This window comes from Rhinatrema bivittatum, chromosome 1 (assembly GCF_901001135.1).
Source record: "Rhinatrema bivittatum chromosome 1, aRhiBiv1.1, whole genome shotgun sequence".
Taxonomy (NCBI): Eukaryota; Metazoa; Chordata; class Amphibia; order Gymnophiona; family Rhinatrematidae; genus Rhinatrema; species Rhinatrema bivittatum.
Window position 1 is genome coordinate 832,144,306 of NC_042615.1, and position 20,560 is coordinate 832,164,865.

General features: G+C 48.3%; 1 protein-coding gene across 1 annotated transcript in view; it reads right to left on the reverse strand.

Moving 5' to 3' along the window:
- The window catches only part of LOC115079591 (long-chain-fatty-acid--CoA ligase ACSBG2-like), an 89,150-nt gene extending 75,728 nt beyond the window's left edge, over positions 1 to 13,422 (reverse strand). The window contains 2 exon segments of the mRNA XM_029583263.1: positions 3,331 to 3,464; positions 13,117 to 13,422. Of these exon segments, the coding sequence (XP_029439123.1) occupies positions 3,331 to 3,396 (66 nt within the window). The 5' untranslated portion in view covers positions 3,397 to 3,464; positions 13,117 to 13,422.
- Positions 13,423 to 20,560: the final 7,138 nt, after the last annotated feature.

The following is a 20,560-nucleotide window of genomic DNA, read 5'->3' on the forward strand; positions in this document are numbered from 1 at the left end:
GGTATATTAAAAGAATTTAAATAAAAAAACAAAGCACAAAACACTGGGGAGTCCTTTCTCCCTCACACAGGAAGATTAACAGCCCCGCATCTCTCCTGCGCCAGGGAAACTCCTCACATAGTTTGGAGCCAGCATTGTTGTGCCTACAGATTTCTGGCAATCTCCAGGAGTCTTGCATAACTGCAGAAACCGGTTTGCTGCCTGTTGCATCACCGAGCTCTCATTCCCTAATCGTAGACTAACCTGAAATTCACCGTCCCACCTCACCAGCCTGGAGCTCTCTCTTGCGCCAGAAAGGCTCTCTCTCTCCCTAACGTCAGACCGATGCTTTTAAATCTGGGGCCCGTGCCTTGCTTTTCGCGACCGCTAAAAACCAACGCCGGGTTTATCGGCCTCTGTTTCCCTTACTGCCCCCTAGGGCGGTCACGAAAACCGTTTGGGTTTGAGTTTGCAGGGACGCATCCTTGCTAATGCGACCCCCTAATTTAAATATTGCATGGCAGCCCCCATGCACGCGTTAAGAGGATGGGCGCTTCCTGCGCTCCTTTCTTGCATCGGCCCCTATGTTATCCCCTGTTGGAGGAGAGCAGCAGCAGCAGCACTGGGGCTGCTTTACTCATCTTCTGCCATCGGTGGCAGGAAGAGGACAGGAACAGCGGCAGCACTCGGGCTGCTTCCTCCTCCGGTGCCACCTGCAGCTTTTATCTGCGGGGGCCTCTTCTTGTGACTCCTCCCCGTGCTCGGGCTGTCCTGCTTTGCTTGCAACCCCACCCCCTCCTGCTGATTGGTTGGAAGAAGACGCAGCCCAACCTGCTGGTGGCTGCTCGCCTCCTCTTCCTGCTGCCCAATCACCAGAAGGAGGAGGAGTCACGAGCAGGCCAGCCTTGCAACAGTGGAAGGGGGTGCGAGGAGTCACAGGTCACAAGCAGGGTCTCCCATGGCAATTCTGCAGGCCCCGGTCAAATCCGTGGGTCCTTCCTGCAGCTGTGGCATCATGGGAGGCTGGAGGGCCTGACCATCTCAGTCCCTCGCTGCTAGCTGTACCTCCCCTACTTCTGGAAGTTTCCATGTTAGTCAGCGGTGCTAGGATTTCTCTAGCAATAGCAGGTTCCGAGGAGTAGGGATCTCTCAGAAGAGTCGTGAAGGGTCCAGGCCCCTAAAGGCGGCTTCCTTCTTGGGACTCCTGGAGTCATCCATGTCAGGGCTGTGGCTCTTGGAAGGGAGGAACGTTTCTTTTCCTCTTCCATCTCTGAAGCGATGCGGATTCGGCGGTGTCCAGACGCGAGAGGTTCCCGCCTTGGCAGGGTGATGGGAGCAGCAGGCACCCTCGTCGGGTTGAGCTTCATTCCCCTCAGTGCTGGGAGCAGAAGATTTTCCGGCCTTGCAAGGTTTTCAGAGGCAGAGCTAGGAGGCTTCTCTCCAGTTCTACCTCAGCAGTCGAGTGCTTTTTCCGACGGTGCTGAGGTTATTCCCGTATAAGGATTGGGCTTCTCCTTCTGCCCTGGACTGAAATGTCACTTTTCAGTCAGACCCGCTCTTGGGTTGGAAGACAGAACTCGGAGTGGGGCCTGGTTTTCTGATCTCCTGTAGGGTCTCACCGGCTCAGCCTGCCCCCCCCCCCCCATCACAGAATCTGCATCTCCAGCCCTGCGAGGAGTGGATCAGGGCTCAGCGGGGCTTGCAGAGGAGGGGAAGGGAGTTTTCCCCGATGGTAACAGCCTTGCACCTGCTTCCAGCCTCGCCTGGAGTCGTCTTCCCGAGTAGCTGCATCAGGATCCCTGTTCGGCCGTATTCAAACCCAGCCTAAAAATTCACCTTTTGGAAGCTGCTTTCAAATCTTAACCCCTGCTTTTCCTTAGCAGGGCCTTGTAGGTTTTAACCCTTCTCCATGGTAAATGAAATTCCCAAAATATTTATCCTGTGCGTTTGTCTTGTAAGCTGCAGGGAGTCTCTCTGGTGTGTACCTGTGCTGTGCATCTCTCATAGCGCTCTACAAATGGTAAGAGGGAGGAGTAGGAGTAGTAGGAGTAGCAGTAGGAGTAGGAGTAGTAGTAGGATTAGTAAAGACTCTGATGGCTCCCAACCTGTCTGAAAAGATATCTTTGAAAGATTACTGCCAGAATCTTTGGAAAAGCCACGAGGCACAAATTGTGCTCTTGCTGCAATCCCCCGAGTCCTGGTTTATTAATCCTCCTTTACTACTCATAAGTCTTTCTTCCTTTGAATATTCATAGCCTTCTCAGCAAGCTCGGGCTCATGGGCCTTAGAATGACTTCTTCTAGCTGCCCGGAAATAGGCTGAATTTGTCCCGAAATGGCTTTTCCAACTCCTACACCAACTTCCCAGGTAGTGGCAAAGCTGAATCCTTTAGGACACCGAACAGAGTAAATGGATACCCGGGAGACAAACTTCCCTGCCGCAGCGCGGAGCTTGAAGTCACCTCCAGGCAGGACGGCCCCTCTGCTGATGCCTCCTGCCTCTTTCCTTCACTGTGCACGGCTCCCAGCTGAATTTTCAAAGGAGTTACACGGGTAAATGTAACCTACCATCGCGGCAATTTTCAGAAGCCACTTATGCACATAAAGTGCACTTACATGGGTGAAACCTAAGCTCAATTCACTGCCTTATATTGTAGAAATTTGCAAAAGGCCACTTACACAGGTAAAGTGCAGTTACACATGTAAAACCCAATTTTAAGCATGTAGATGCTTTCAAAACTCAGGCCCTGAATGTGCACGTCAATGCAACTTTCACCGGTTTGGTTACTAAACTAAAAGGAGCCTTACATTATACGGGAAAATCTTTGTATTTGAAAGGTAAATAAAAACAGAAAGCACAATGTTCTCGGAGACAGCTGAAGAGAAAAGAGCGCAGAGATTGGCAGTGAGGAGGAGAGGTGGGGGTTTGGAAGTGTCCACACGTCCGTACATGCATGCAGCTTATAAAATACAGGCGTCAGTTTAGCTGCACTGACTTGTGCCTGAAAATGACCCTCTCTATGGGTAAATGTGCAGGAATACTGTAAAGCATCCCGAACACGGGTTCAAAATTCAAAGAAAGAAACAAGAGCACAAGGCTTATGCACGTTTTCCTTAAGCTGGGGGAAGAGTCCCGCTCCTTTCCCAAGTCGCTGAACCATGCATGCAAAACTCTCACAAAAATTAGCAAAGGACATTTTCAGTCATTAATTGTTCTTATTAGCTCTTTCCCTTGCTATGCACAGTAAGCTGCTGACAGCACAGACACTGAAACCCTAAGGATCCAGGACATCAGATTTTGGAGGAGGGACTCCTGATTGGAAAGACGAGTAGTAAACGCCTGGCTCCTTACCAGAGCTGCTGCTGGATGAAAGCTGCCTCTCTTGGAGTACAGGAAGCAGGAGAGCCTGGTGGCCATGGTCGGATTCCTTCCTTTCTTGCCTGTCTTATCCCCTTTCTCTCCTCCTAGGCTGCTCCCGTTCCCTCCTGAGAAGGAAAAGCGGAAGAACATATGAGTGACAGCCAGACTGTGAACACATCTTTATTCTAACAAATGCAACCTCCCCATGGCTCATGCGTTCCTATTCAAGCCCCTTAGTTTCAGACTGCGAGTCCCGTCTCACCTGTTGCTGCCCCTTCAATGTTTAAGCGAAGGATGCAACTTGTTCTCCCTTCCTCAAGCAACCATCTGACCCATAATATGCACTCCCATGGTCTCTCTGCTATATGCATGTAACATGCACCCCCTGGTCTCTCTGCTATATGCATGTAACACGCACTCCCTGGTCTCTCTGTTATATGCATGTAACACGCACCCCCTGGTCTCTCTGCTATATGCATGTAACACGCACCCCCTGGTCTCTCTGCTATATGCATGTAACACGCACTCCCTGGTCTCTCTGCTATATGCATGTAACACGCACTCCCTGGTCTCTCTGCTATATGCATGTAACATGCAACCCCTGGTCTCTCTGCTATATGCATGTAACATGCACTCCTGGTCTCTCTGCTATATGCATGTAACACGCACCCCCTGGTCTCTCTGCTATATGCATGTAACACGCACTCCCATGGTCTCTGTGCTATATGCATGTAACACGCACTCCATGGTCTCTCTGCTATATGCATGTAACACGCACTCCCATGGTCTCTGTGCTATATGCATGTAACACGCACTCCTTGGTCTCTGTGCTATATGCATGTAACACGCACTCCCATGGTCTCTCTGCTATATGCATGTAACACGCACTCCCATGGTCTCTGTGCTATATGCATGTAACACGCACTCCATGGTCTCTCTGTTATATGCATGTAACACGCACTCCATGGTCTCTCTGTTATATGCATGTAACACGCACTCCCTGGTCTCTCTGTTATATGCATGTAACACGCACCCCCTGGTCTCTCTGTTATATGCATGTAACACGCACTCCCATGGTCTCTCTGCTATATGCATGTAACACGCACTCCCTGGTCTCTCTGCTATATGCATGTAACACGCACTCCATGGTCTCTCTGTTATATGCATGTAACACGCACTCCCATGGTCTCTCTGCTATATGCATGTAACACGCACTCCCTGGTCTCTCTGTTATATGCATGTAACACGCACCCCCTGGTCTCTCTGCTATATGCATGTAACACGCACCCCCTGGTCTCTCTGCTATATGCATGTAACACGCACCCCCTGGTCTCTCTGCTATATGCATGTAACACGCACCCCCTGGTCTCTCTGCTATATGCATGTAACACGCACCCCCTGGTCTCTCTGCTATATGCATGTAACACGCACTCCCTGGTCTCTCTGCTATATGCATGTAACACGCACTCCATGGTCTCTGTGCTATATGCATGTAACACGCACTCCATGGTCTCTCTGCTATATGCATGTAACACGCACTCCCATGGTCTCTCTGCTATATGCATGTAACACGCACTCCCATGGTCTCTGTGCTATATGCATGTAACACGCACTCCATGGTCTCTCTGCTATATGTATGTAACACGCACTCCCATGGTCTCTCTGCTATATGCATGTAACACGCACTCCTTGGTCTCTGTGCTATATGCATGTAACACGCACTCCCATGGTCTCTCTGCTATATGCATGTAACACGCACTCCCATGGTCTCTCTGCTATATGCATGTAACACGCACTCCCATGGTCTCTGTGCTATATGCATGTAACACGCACTCCCATGGTCTCTGTGCTATATGCATGTAACACGCACTCCCATGGTCTCTCTGCTATATGCATGTAACACGCACTCCATGGTCTCTGTGCTATATGCATGTAACACGCACTCCATGGTCTCTCTGCTATATGCATGTAACACGCACTCCATGGTCTCTCTGCTATATGCATGTAACACGCACTCCCATGGTCTCTGTGCTATATGCATGTAACACGCACTCCATGGTCTCTGTGCTATATGCATGTAACACGCACTCCCATGGTCTCTGTGCTATATGCATGTAACACGCACTCCCATGGTCTCTGTGCTATATGCATGTAACACGCACTCCCATGGTCTCTCTGCTATATGCATGTAACACGCACTCCATGGTCTCTGTGCTATATGCATGTAACACGCACTCCCATGGTCTCTCTGCTATATGCATGTAACACGCACTCCATGGTCTCTGTGCTATATGCATGTAACACGCACTCCATGGTCTCTGTGCTATATGCATGTAACACACACTCCCATGGTGTCTCTGCTATATGCATGTAACACGCACTCCCTGGTCTCTGTGCTATATGCATGTAACACGCACTCCCATGGTCTCTGTGCTGTATGCATGTAACACGCACTCCCTGGTCTCTGTGATGTATGCATGTAACACGCACTCCCTGGTCTCTGTGCTGTATGCATGTAACACGCACTCCCTGGTCTCTCTGCTATATGCATGTAACACGCACTCCATGGTCTCTCTGCTATATGCATGTAACACGCACTCCCTGGTCTCTCTGCTATATGCATGTAACACGCACTCCCTGGTCTCTGTGCTATATGCATGTAACACGCACTCCATGGTCTCTCTGCTATATGCATGTAACACGCACTCCTTGGTCTCTCTGCTATATGCATGTAACACGCACTCCTTGGTCTCTGTGCTATATGCATGTAACACGCACTCCTTGGTCTCTGTGCTATATGCATGTAACACGCACTCCATGGTCTCTGTGCTATATGCATGTAACACACACTCCCATGGTCTCTCTGCTATATGCATGTAACACACACTCCCATGGTCTCTCTGCTATATGCATGTAACACGCACTCCATGGTCTTTCTGCTATATGCATGTAACACGCACTCCCATGCTCTCTCTGCTATATGCATGTAACACACACTCCCATGGTCTCTCTGCTATATGCATGTAACACGCACTCCATGGTCTCTCTGCTATATGCATGTAACACACACTCCCATGGTCTCTCTGCTATATGCATGTAACACGCACTCCATGGTCTCTCTGCTATATGCATGTAACACGCACTCCCATGGTCTCTCTGCTATATGCATGTAACACGCACTCCCATGGTCTCTCTGCTATATGCATGTAACACGCACTCCATGGTCTCTCTGCTATATGCATGTAACACGCACTCCCATGGTCTCTCTGCTATATGCATGTAACACGCACTCCCATGGTCTCTCTGCTATATGCATGTAACACGCACTCCCATGGTCTCTCTGCTATATGCATGTAACACGCACTCCATGGTCTCTCTCTGCTATATGCATGTAACACGCACTCCATGGTCTCTCTCTGCTATATGCATGTAACACGCACTCCATGGTCTCTCTGCTATATGCATGTAACACGCACTCCCATGGTCTCTCTGCTATATGCATGTAACACGCACTCCCATGGTCTCTCTGCTATATGCATGTAACACGCACTCCCATGGTCTCTCTGCTATATGCATGTAACACGCACTCCATGGTCTCTCTGCTATATGCATGTAACACGCACTCCATGGTCTCTCTGCTATATGCATGTAACACGCACTCCATGGTCTCTCTGCTATATGCATGTAACACGCACTCCCATGGTCTCTCTGCTATATGCATGTAACACGCACTCCCATGGTCTCTCTGCTATATGCATGTAACACGCACTCCCATGGTCTCTCTGCTATATGCATGTAACACGCACTCCCATGGTCTCTCTGCTATATGCATGTAACACGCACTCCATGGTCTCTCTGCTATATGCATGTAACACGCACTCCCATGGTCTCTCTGCTATATGCATGTAACACGCACTCCCATGGTCTCTCTGCTATATGCATGTAACACGCACTCCCATGGTCTCTCTGCTATATGCATGTAACACGCACTCCATGGTCTCTCTGCTATATGCATGTAACACGCACTCCATGGTCTCTCTGCTATATGCATGTAACACACACTCCCATGGTCTCTCTGCTATATGCATGTAACACACACTCCCATGGTCTCTCTGCTATATGCATGTAACACGCACTCCATGGTCTCTCTGCTATATGCATGTAACACGCACTCCATGGTCTCTCTGCTATATGCATGTAACACGCACTCCATGGTCTCTCTGCTATATGCATGTAACACACACTCCCATGGTCTCTCTGCTATATGCATGTAACACGCACTCCATGGTCTCTCTGCTAAATGCATGTAACACGCACTCCATGGTCTCTCTGCTATATGCATGTAACACGCACTCCATGGTCTCTCTGCTATATGCATGTAACACACACTCCCATGGTCTCTCTGCTATATGCATGTAACACGCACTCCATGGTCTCTCTGCTATATGCATGTAACACGCACTCCCATGGTCTCTCTGCTATATGCATGTAACACGCACTCCCATGGTCTCTCTGCTATATGCATGTAACACACACTCCCATGGTCTCTCTGCTATATGCATGTAACACGCACTCCCATGGTCTCTCTGCTATATGCATGTAACACGCACTCCCATGGTCTCTCTGCTATATGCATGTAACACGCACTCCCATGGTCTCTCTGCTATATGCATGTAACACGCACTCCCATGGTCTCTCTGCTATATGCATGTAACACGCACTCCATGGTCTCTCTGCTATATGCATGTAACACGCACTCCATGGTCTCTCTGCTATATGCATGTAACACGCACTCCATGGTCTCTCTGCTATATGCATGTAACACGCACTCCATGGTCTCTCTGCTATATGCATGCTTCCATAAGTATGTAGACATATTCAGCTCCCTTAAAACCAGCTTCTGGTGGTGTTGGTGCCACAAGCCTTCATTTGCACCTACTAGGGGTTTCCTTCCCACCTGCTAAAGCCTTTGCAGCACGTCCTTGGCCAGGGGCCACAGGCTCCAGTTCCTTCTGGATGTGGTACCCATGCAGTCCGGGTCTCTGGCCACTAGGTGCCGCTGTTGCATGTTGCAGAGACTTCCTCTCCTCCCAGGAGCTGCAAGCACAGTCCTTACGGGTGACCGTAGAGAGCAGAAGCCCAGCAGGGGAACCAAACTCAGGCTTCCTGCAAGGCTGCGTGCAGCCCGGCCCCTCATTTGCTGCACTGAATTATGCAACCCTCACTGAAGTGAATTTTCAAATAAGTTTGATGACATTGGTATAGTTTGGATGGAAAACAAATGTCCCATCCCAGAGCAGAGTCCCATCCATATTCGTGTGAATATTCTGTTTCTGTCTCAACAGGCTTCTGAATCGGCTTTTAAGCAAACAGAGGGGACGTTTCCTTTTCGTCTTTAGCTAACTTTCTATAACGAAGGCTCACTAACTATTCCTGAATGCTCAGCCGGATGGACCTTCTCCTTGTATAAAAAGGCATTTATGTGAATTTGCAAAGCTGACATTTTTACATGAAAGTGATGTCGCTTTGCATACAATTGGAATTTCTGTTCAGGGATTTTTCATAAAGTGGCTCTCATCCCCATACGAGCCCCCATGGAGCCTTCAAAAGAACGAATATCTGATGTTCGTGCCGTAACTTGTAATGTGTAACAGATGAACGGTTTCTGCCTGGCAGGCATTGAGCACAGAAGAGAATGTCCTCTTACATCACATTACACTCTGTGCTTGGGATGCCTTTAGGAGGATCAACACCAAAACATACAGGTTTGTCCATGATCCTTTGAGACCAGAATGGTCTGTTCAGACATGGATCTGAAGCCTGCATGAAGAAGGGACCCGTGTTATCCTAACAGGAACTGGGTTTGGGATATAGCTTAATATATAAATTGGAAGAAGGATCCAACAGAAGAAAATAGGACAAAGAATAAACGTTGGCAAGTTAAATGTAAGACGTTGATAAGACAGGCTAAGAGAGAATTTGAAAAGAAGTTGGCTGTAGAGGCAAAAACTCACAGTAAAAACTTTTTTAAATATATCCGAAGCAGAAAGCCTGTGAGGGAGTCAGTTGGACCATTAGATGATCGAGGGGTTAAAGGGGCACTTAGAGAAGATAACGCCATCGCGGAAAGATTAAACGATTTTTCTTTGCTTCACTGTTTACTGAAGAGGATGTTGGGGAGGTACCCGTAATGGAGAAGGTTTTCATGGGTAATGATTCAGATGGACTGAATCAAATCACGGTGAAACTAGATGATGGAGAAGGTACAGAGAAGGGCAACCAAAATGATAAAGGGGATGGAACAGCTCCCCTATGAGGAAAGGCTGAAGAGGTTAGGGCTGTTCAGCTTGGAGAAGAGACGACTGAGGGGGGATATGATAGAGGTGTTTAAAATCATGAGAGGTCTAGAACGGGTAGATGTGAATCGGTTATTTACTCTTTTGGATAGTAGAAAGACTAGGGGACACTCCATGAAGTTAGCATGGGGCACATTTAAAACAAATCGGAGGAAGTTCTTTTTCACTCAACGCACAATTAAGCTCTGGAATTTGTTGCCAGAGGATGTGGTTAGAGCAGTTAGTATAGCTGGGTTTAAAAAAGGATTGGATAAGTTCTTGGAGGAGAAGTCCATTACCTGCTATTAATTAAGTTGACTTAGAAAACAGCCACTGCTATTATTAGCAACGGTTACATGGAATAGACTTAGTTTTTGGGTACTTGCCAGGTTCTTGTGGCCTGGATTGGCCACTGTTGGAAACAGGATGCTGGGCTTCATGGACCCTTGGTCTGACCCAGTATGGCATGTTCTTATGTTCTTAATATCCTACCTCTCCCCTTCCCTCCCATCCTCAACGTATCTAGTCTGCTCGTTGCAGTGATGGCTCTGGGCTAGGGGTCATGCCCCAGGGCTCCCCTGGAGTCCTGTAATGCACGGTTTACACCGTGCAGTCTGGACAGCCACACCTCATGAAAGTGTAATATGGAGGATTCATAATTATGTGCTCATCAAAGAGAGATTCACTAACAGATGTGTTAAGAAGTATTTTCCCGTCATGTGGAGGATCCATATTCAATCACACTCTGGATACATTTATCCAGCTAACTTTAGAGGCATATTCAATAATGCAGCCACACTGTTGAATAGAGCTGGCTCTGTTAAATTAAGGGGGATAGCTATAGCTAGCGTCCTGACTAAACTTAGCCGGCTAAGTCTGAATATTGGAATTAGCTGGTTAACTTAGCCAGCTAACTCAGCTCCTCCCAGTTACACCCCCAGACTGTCCCTAACTTATCCAGATAAATTCTAAGAACATAAGAAAATGCCATGCTGGGTCAGACCAAGGGCCCATCAAGCCCAGCATCCTGTTTCCAACAGAGGCCAAACCGGGCCACAAGAACCTGGCAATTACCCAAACACTAAGAAGAACCCATGCTACTGATGCAATTAATAGCAGTGGCTATTTTCTAAATCAATTTAATTAATAGCAGGTAATGGACTTCTCCTCCAAGAACTTATCCAATCCTTTTTTAAACACAGCTATACTAACTGCACTAACCACATCCTCTGGCAACAAATTCCAGAGTTTAATTGTGCGTTGAGTAAAAAAGAACTTTCTCTGATTAGTTTTAAATGTGCCCCATGCTAACTTCATGGAGTGCCCCCTAGTCTTTCTATTATCCGAAAGAGTAAATAACCGATTCACATCTACCCGTTCTAGACCTCTCATGATTTTAAACGTCTCTATCATATCCCCCCCTCAGTCGTCTCTTCTCCAAGCTGAAAAGTCCTAACCTCTTTAGTCTTTCCTCATAGGGGTGCTGTTTCATCCCCTTTATCATTTTGGTTGCCCTTCTCTGTACCTTCTCCATCACAATTATATCTTTTTTAAGATGCGGCGACCAGAATTGTACACGGTATTCAAGGTGTGGTCTCACCATGGAGCGATACAGAGGCATTATGACATTTTCCGTTTTATTCACCATTCCCTTTCTAATAATTCCCAACATTCTGTTTGCTTTTTTGACTGCTGCAGTCGTCCCCTAACTTATTAGCTGGCTAAAATGTAGCGGGGTATGTGCCCAAGTATTCATTTAGCTGACTAACGTCTGAGTTATCCGGCTAAATGCTTTGGAATATGGACCTGGTGATGGTTCAGCAGTTTTCTGAACCGCTCGCCTGCGTAAGCATAAGGTGGCTAGGTACAGAGTGACAGTACGGGTTCACGGCTCCTGGACACTGTCCAAGAGCTGGAGCAGCAGTAGCACTGTGGGTTCATATCCTGACGAATCAGGAAAGGGGGTGGCTAGGGAGACCTCTGGCATTGGTCGGTTCCAGGGGAGGAAACCGTGATTGGTTGATGACCATTCTAAAGGAGGGTTAAATACAGCAGAAACCTCTGTGGATTTCTAGAGATGCCAAGATGGAAGAGGCATTCATTCAGCGTGAATTCCAAGCAAGGGTCCATGTCGGCACTAACAGGGGACATATTAGCATAGACATTTTATTTTATTTTAAATGCACACAAACAACATAGGAAAGGGAGAAACTCCGGACCTATGAGAAACGTTGAAGCCAGTTTGTTTCATGCACGAAGGCCCTTAAACTCGTTTTTGGTAACACGCGTGCTGCACATTACATTCTTTTCTAGATTTGAATCTTGGTGCGACATTCAAAGTAGTTTTCAAAGGTTGAACGATTTGGCGTAGGAGCAGGACTCCCTACCCCCGGGGGCTCTGCGTGCTGCCTCCCCAGCTCCAGGTGAGCCTGGCACTGAAGCCCTGAGCTGGGTGAAAAGCAGGGATCTTCTGCGGCACTTGCCCGCTGATGCTCCAAGCTCTCTCTCTCTTTTTGTTCATCCGCTCAGCTGTGTCACAGGACCTCAAGACGCCCGTTTCTTCAGGACGAAGCTGGCTGCTAGAAAACTCTCACCTTTCCGAGCCATGAAACACATTAATGCAAGGCTCCGCCTAACCCTAGTCCTAACTCTCACCAAAATGAGGGTTTGGTTCCTATCAGGGAGTCTGCTTTCTCTCACACACACACACACACCCCACCAGTTTGCCTTTTCTAAGAGAAGAGCGGCTATCTTACCCTGAAGCAGCCTATGCCCATGCTTTAACAGAACCCACATCTTAAGGAGGAAAGACATAGGAGCTTCCAAACTCTACAGCTGGGAGAGTGGAGGCAGAGGTCTGGAAGAGCAGGAGACACACGTCTGTCTGGGACGGTTTAGGTACAGCCAGTCCTGCCCGGGCACTGGGGCAGGGACCCAAATGACCCCCTGAGGTCTCCTCCAGCTCTCTATGGCTCTATGACATCTCCTTCATTGCTACATTATTCTTCTCTTTTCCATCTCTGCTTCCACCTACAGTTCTCCCAGTAGTAATATTGTTTTTTGTCACCATCATTGCCTTGGATGATGTGACGGAGGCTAGCTGGTCGTACTCTCTGACTGGGAGCTCAGATCTCAGTTCCCAGGGTCCAGCTTGGTAGCCTGGTCACCCAACATCAGTTTGCAGTCCGAATAACTTCCCAAAGTTGGTTTTTGAAAGCACATTCATATTCCTTATCACATCTAGAGCAGTAGAATTTGAGATCAGCATTTATTAGTTCAGTTAACTCTTTTGAATGTTACATGATTAAGGCAAGCAGAGTTACTTGTCCCGCCAGTAAAGTTATCTGAGTCAGACTTCTGCCTGTAAACTTCTGAGAGACACAGAATGGAGGGAGGCACATAGAGACATAGTAATGCAATTAAAGTTAAACATGGGACGTACCTCTCTCTCACTCCCGCTTTCTCTGAGGGCCTCTCAGAGCCCTCCCGGAGAATCCCGACCCACAGCCCGAAGCAACCTGTGAACGTCCTGGGGCCAGTTTTGTATCTCAGACCCTCTCCTCCTCCTTCCAAGAGGCTGCAACGTTTCCTCGCTCTGCAGGGCTCCTGCTCCTCAGATGCAATCCCTGCTCCAGTTATCCTGCACAAGGGGTGAGGTGTGGCTGCAGCACGCCTGCATGCCAGTTCCCTCCTCCTCCCTACAGGGGATATTCAAGCCCTTCCAGATGTAAGGCTTTGTGCTGGGCTTCCTGGTGCAACAGCCAATCTCGGATAGCTATGCAAGCCCGGCCTGCGTGGCGACTCCTCTGCTGTGGGCTGAACCACTATCCCCCTCTGGAACTTGACACGTGTGTGTGTGTGTGTGTGTGTGTGCACGTGTGTGCGTGTGTGTGCGTGTGTGTGTGCGCCTGTCTGCGTGTGTGTGTGTGTGTGTCTGTGTAGGAGCCAGCTGGAAGGGGCCTCTGTTGTGCACGTGTGTGTGCGTCTGTCTGTGCGTGTGTGTGTGTGTGTGTGTGTCTGTGTGAGCGTGTGTGCAGGAGCCAGCTGGAAGGGGCCTCTGTTGTGCATGTGTGTGTGCGTCTGTCTGTGTGTGTGTGTGTGTCTGTGTGAGCGTGTGTGCAGGAGCCAGCTGGAAGGGGCCTCTGTTGTGCATGTGTGTGTGCCTGTGTGTGTGTGCGCGCGTGTGCGTGTGTGTGTGTATGTGAGCGTGTGTGCAGGAGCCAGCTGGAAGGGGCCTCTGTTGTGCATGTGTGTGTGTGTGTGCGCGTGTGTGTGTGTGTGTGTGTCTGTGCGTGTGTGTCTGTATGTGTGCAGGAGCCAGCTGGAAGGGGCCTCTGTTGTGCATATGTGTGTGTGTGTGTGTGTGTGTGTGCAGGAGCCAGCTGGAAGGGGCCTCTGTTGTGCATATGTGTGTGTGTGTGTGTGTGTGTGTGTGCAGGAGCCAGCTGGAAGGGGCCTCTGTTGTGCAATAACTCCGTCTTTACTTTTACTCACCTAACGAATGCATTTCCAGATCCAGCACATGTCCTGCGGTCCTTCCAGCATATCATTTTGCTCTGCTGGATAGTTTTCGGTGGAGTTGCTTCCTTTGCAGCGTCTTTTTGGAAACTACATGCATGTAAATCTCGCGTCCGCATGGTGAATCTTCCCAGCTGCCTCGCACTTAGCTCGGTCCCTCCGTAACTTGCTTTTCACGGCCCATGACACCGTACACCCCCGCCAGCTGTGCCTGCTTTCAGGCAGATCCTGTACAGTTACAGACTGACAGCACAGTCCCTGAATAGAAACCCACATCCCTGCTAGGCAGGGTATCTAATCCCTTAATTACCGCTCAGGGTTGCAGTTCCCTGAGAGGGCAGCAGTGTTTCCTTCTGCTCTAAGTCTAGGAGAAAATCCCTTTGCTAAATCTGGCCTTTAACAGCAAGACAAACCCACAGAGCCCGTGTGCGGCAGCGGCAGTCACAGAGGGAAAGAGAGAGGGACGGGAAGTATTCGGACCGAAAGCACGTTCTGCCACGCCAGAAATGTCAGCCCACTTCTTCAGCACCGTGTGCCGTCGTGGTCAGCGCCCCGCAGAGGACATCGCACCGCTAGAAAAGGGTACCGAGGGGTGACAAAGAGAGACTCAAAACATAACTCTGCATCTCAGAAAGGAGACATCGATAGAAACAAAGATATGACGGCAGGAAATTACCAAACGTCCATCCAGTCTGCCGCGCCATGCAATTCACCCCCATACGTAGCAGCTTCCCAGGCCATCAAGCCAGGGGCCTTGTTGGCTGCTGTTTGAGTCCAATTCCCGTCACCTCCTGCCACTGAAGCAGAGAGCAATGATGGGGTTGCATCCAAAGTATGAAGGCTTATTATTGGTTATGGGTAGTAACCGCCACACCAGCAATGTTACTACATGTTCATCCCATGCCCCTTTGCAACCTTTCACTGTTTCCATCTTCCCCACCTCCTCGGAAGGGCATTCCAGGCCTCCACCACCCTCTCCGTGAAGAAATATTTCCTGACTTTGGATGTGGAGAAAAGTCTGACAATGCAACAAAGTATGGAGCCCAATGAAATAAGAACATAAGAGCATGCCATACTGGGTCAGACCAAGGGTCCATCAAGCCCAGCATCCTGTTTCCAACAGTGGCCAATCCAGGCCACAAGAATCTGGCAGGATCCCAAGGGGTAGAGAGATCCCAAGCTGCTTATCCCAGGAATAAGCAGGGGATTTCTGCAGCTCCATCTTAATAATGCTTAATGGACTTTTCCTCCAGGAACTTGTCCAAATCTATTTTCAACTCAGCTACACTAATAGCCTTCATCACATCCTCTGGCAACTAAATTCCAGAGCTTAATTAGCATTCAGTAAACAAATCTTTTCTCTGATTAGTTTTAAATGTATCACCCAGTAACTTCATTGTGTGAACTTTTTCATAAAGAGTAAAAACAGATTCATGTTCAACTTGTCACAATCCCTAGGCAGCCTCCCTGCCACCCTTTCTCCTGTGCTAAACATCTCCTTTATGCTCCTGTGACTTGGCAAGCCCAGCCCTATTTAACTCTCCTCTCGCACAACTCTGAGCCTCTTCATCAAGTCACTCTGGATCCCGCCATTGAAGCACTAAAGAGGTTAGGACTGTTCAGCTTGGAGAAGAGACGACTGAGGGGGGATATGATAGAGATGTTTAAAATCATGAGAGGTCTAGAACAGGTAGATGTGAATCTGTTATTTACTCTTTCGGATAATAGAAAGAATAGGGGGCACTCCATGAAGTTAGCATGGGGCACATTTAAAACTAATCGGAGAAAGTTCTTTTTTACTCAATGCACAATTAAACTCTGGAATTTGTTGCCAGAGGATGTGGTTTGTGCAGTTAGTGTAGCTGTGTTTAAAAAAGGTTTGGATAAGTTCTTGGAGGAGAAGTCCATTACCTGCTATTAAGTTCACTTAGAGAATAGCCACTGCCATTACCTGCTATTAATAAATTTGACACAGGGGTTACCCCTGCTATTAATTGCATCAGTAGCATGGGATCTTCTTAGTTTTTGGGTACTTGCCAGGTTCTTATGGCCTGGATTGGCCACTGTTGGAAACAGGATGCTGGGCTTGATGGACCCTTAGTCTGACCCAGTATGGCATATTATGTTCTTGCATTTGTCCTGTGGCCTGTCTGGCCTTCCTTTCTTGCCATGTGGACTCCTTGACCTTCTAGCCCTGTCCTGTGGTCTCGTCGGCCTTCTTCTCCTGTCCTGTGCCTTCCTTGGCTATCTTGCCCTGCCTTGTGGCCTGCTTGGAACTTGTCTATTGCTTCCTTGTTTTGTGCTTCTATTTTTCCTGTCCTGTCTTTGTAACTCTGTCCAGATCCTGCCCCGCCCAATCTTACAGGGTCATCTATGAAATCACATTAGGGGGTTCTCGTGGCCATTAGGGCCCTAACACCCATGATAATGCCATAATGCCCCCGATAACACCTAGTGAGATGGGTACGCACATTTTAAAATGTTTACCTAAATGGGAGGAGTTTGGGCAGAGCAGGTTAAATGAGGGGTGCGTAGCTCTGCGTGTGACGGTGTAACGCATGGTATCATGGGTTTTAAAGCTGGAAATAACCACACCTTTTTTACTGGAGCTATGCTGTGCAATACGCCTGAAACAGGATGAGCGCTAAAAATCTCAAATCTGAGAGAGAGAGAGAGAGCAGACCTCTGGGGAGGCACACACAGACTATTCAACTGTTTATACCACTCTAAGAGCTGCAGCTAGTAACTCTGGGTGAGGTTTTGGTGTTGGGTGAGGTTTTGGGGGGCAATTTTACATTCACAGTCAGATGCACAAACAGCACAGTACACATCAGTGAGTACGATTTGATGTCATTTGGAGTGATGACAGCTACACAAAGATGAGATTTGTACAATGTACTCTCGACCTAGCTGCAGAAAAAAGACCAAATGATGCATCCATTCTACCCAGCAAGTTACTTATGGTAGTAACTGCCGCTCCATGCAGGTTACCCCCATGCCTTCTGTTAAGGGTAGTAACTGCAGCTCCATGCAGGTTACCTCCATGTTTCTGTTAAGGGTAGTAACTGCCGCTCCATGCAGGTTACCCCCATGCCTTCTGTTAAGGGTAGTAACTGCCGCTCCATGCAGGTTACCCCCATGTTTCTGTTAAGGGAAGTAACTGCAGCTCCATGCAGGTTACCCCCATGCCTTCTGTTAAGGGTAGTAACTGCCGCTCCTTGCAGGTTATCCCCATGTTTCTGTTAAGGGTAGTAACTGCAGCTCCATGCAGGTTACCCCCATGTTTCTGTTAAGGGTAGTAACTGCCGCTCCATGCAGGTTACCCCCATGTTTCTGTTAAGGGAAGTAACTGCAGCTCCATGCAGGTTACCCCCATGCCTTCTGTTAAGGGTAGTAAGTGCCACTCTGTGCAGGTTACCCCATGCCTTCTGTTAAGGGCAGTAACTGCAGCTCCATGCAGGTTACCCCCATGCCTTCTGTTAAGGGTAGTAACTGCAGCTCCATGCAGGTTACCCCCATGCCTTCTGTTAAGGGTAGTAAGTGCCACTCTGTGCAGGTTACCCCATGCCTTCTGTTAAGGGCAGTAACTGCAGCTCCATGCAGGTTACCCCCATGCCTTCTGTTAAGGGTAGTAACTGCCACTCCATGCAGGTTACCCCCATGCCTTCTGTTAAGGGTAGTAACTGCCACTCCATGCAGGTTACCCCCATGCCTTCTGTTAAGGGCAGTAACTGCAGCTCCGTGCAGGTTACCCCCATGTTTCTGTTAAGGGTAGTAACTGCAGCTCCGTGCAGGTTACCTCCATGCCTTCTGTTAAGGGTAGTAACTGCAGCTCCGTGCAGGTTACCTCCATGCCTTCTGTTAAGGGTAGTAAGTGCCACTCTGTGCAGGTTACCCCCATGCCTTCTGTTAAGGGTAGTAACTGCCGCTCCGTGCAGGTTACCCCCATGCCTTCTGTTAAGGGTAGTAACTGCCGCTCCGTGCAGGTTACCCCCATGCCTTCTGTTAAGGGCAGTAACTGCTGCTCCTTGTAGGTTACCCCCATGCCTTCTGTTAAGGGTAGTAACTGCTGCTCCTTGTAGGTTACCATCAAACCTACAATAAAAAAAACCAAAAAACAATTGTGAAACTCATAACAAAATTTCTGTTAGCAACATTTTTATGGTATGTGGTGAGCAGCCTTCTTGATAATTCAGACAATGTTGCTTGAATGTGCTCTGCTTTTTGACTTGGCCGTAGTAACTGTCCTGTGCTTTATCCTTAATGTCTGCGTATCAGTAGCCCTGCGCGTAAAAGCTGGAACCCAACGTTGGTTATCATCTGAATGCAGCTCTCCTTTTCCCATTGCCGAAGCAGATCATGATGTTGTAGTTGCATCTCAGGCATCAAGGCTAGTAATCCCAGTATTTAATTTTTATTGGGTGAAGAAATATGATCTCAAGTTTCAATTCAGGGAGGAGACTCAGGAATGGGGGGAGGAGGGAGAGAGAGGGAGGTTCTTGATTGGAGGAAGGAGAGGAGGAAGAGTTGGAGAATGGGTTCCAGGAGCTGGGAGGAGGGAGAGGTAGGAAGGAAGGGAGGTTGTAGGATCTGGGAGAGCGAATTCAAGATCGGGAGGGAGGATTTGAAATGTAGTGGCTGGAGGAGGTCCCTACCATGCTGCACCCCTGCTCCTCCTTCAGTCCTACCCACCAGGGCATGCACACACACACTTGGCAGCAATGTCTTCCCTTACACATACAGACGCTGCCCCCTCTCTCTCACATACAGACATACACCCCCTCCCTCCCACTCCGCCTCTCCTAATCCCCCTTTGCTTAGTCTGCTGCAGGCTTTCTTGCCCCCTGGAAGGGAGGCGCTGGCTCAGAAGGCGAGGGCAGCACAGCTCTTCAGCCAGCCTGCTGCTGCCCTACTGACAAATCCAGGCCTGTGAGGCTCCAGGATAATGCCAGTGTCTTTCTGGCCCAGCTTCCCAAAACATTCTGCCTCCTGGGCAGATGCATTTGGTTTGGATTTTCCTCCTCTCTTGAGTTCCCGATGCTCTCCCACCTCTGTCCTCAGCACCGACAGTCAGCCTCGTGTGTGGATTAAACATGTTCAGTGTAGCATGTACATGCTAGTTTATGGCACGTGCACATGCTATGTAGTGCTAGATGCTGCTCATGCACAGACCCCGCACTTTTAAAGAGCCTCATTTTAGTAACTGTGCAAAGTATATCATGTTTTAGCGTGCGCCTTTAGTGAGGTGTTAGCGTGCGCCTTTAGCGTGGTGTTAGCATGCACCTTTAGCGTGGTGTTAGCATGCACCTTTAGCGTGGTGTTAGCATGGTGTTAGCATGCACCTTTAGAGTGGTGTTAGCATGCACCTTTAGCGAGGTGTTAGCATGCACCTTTAGCGTGGTGTTAGCATGCACCTTTAGCGAGGTGTTAGCATGCACCTTTAGCGAGGTGTTAGCATGCACCTTTAGCGAGGTGTTAGCATGCACGTGGAAATTTAAGCAACTGCACGCTAAACAGGTTTCAGCTTATAGACCCCTGTCTTTGAAACATTGCGATGTTTAAGCAAAATGTTCATTGTGTTGCATTTTGTTTGTGTTACATTGTTCTTTGCACTCAGTTACACGTTGAACCTTCTTGTGGCAGGCAACTCCTGGCTAGCATGTCTCCAGCACTCTGCCTTCTTTTAAAATGTTTCTCTTTGGAGGAGAAAGAATTACTTTCTTGGATTATAACACAGACAGCTTCCTTTCTCCCCCCTTTAGACATTGCTCTTTATCTCCAAGGAGTTTTCCTACTACCTCAACACCTTAATTGAAAACGAGTTGGCTGCTTCCAAGTGGACAGCTATAGCGCCACCTGGCAGCAGGAGGAGCATCCAAACACGCTTCATGTTCTGGAAGCTTCTCCGAGTTACAAATGCTGCAAAATCTGATGTATTGGTGGATTTTCACGAAAATTATATTCATAGGACAAGGATTACAGGTATTTTATTGTTGTACACAATGTACTAAAAATGAAGACACTATTTTCCTATAAAACATTCAGGATTTCTTGCAACAAAATCACATTTTATGGTAGAGATTTCCAAAACACGACCTGAAAAATCAACCTCTCTTACTAAAAGAAAATAGCAAATCACATTACGGATACTAAGAGAGGAAATGCCCAGAGCCTCCTGAGCAGTAAGCACCTGTGAATTTCACCAGCTGCAGGGCTCCCTAGCACTCCCTAATCTTCTTCAGAAGTCATACATTTAGAGCTGAACGGAGAGATAAACAAACTTTGTCCAAGCTCCCCTATTTTAGTATTAAAATAAAAGGCTTGAAATGGATAATTAAACAATTAGACTTGGAAGCCAGGGGTGTGAT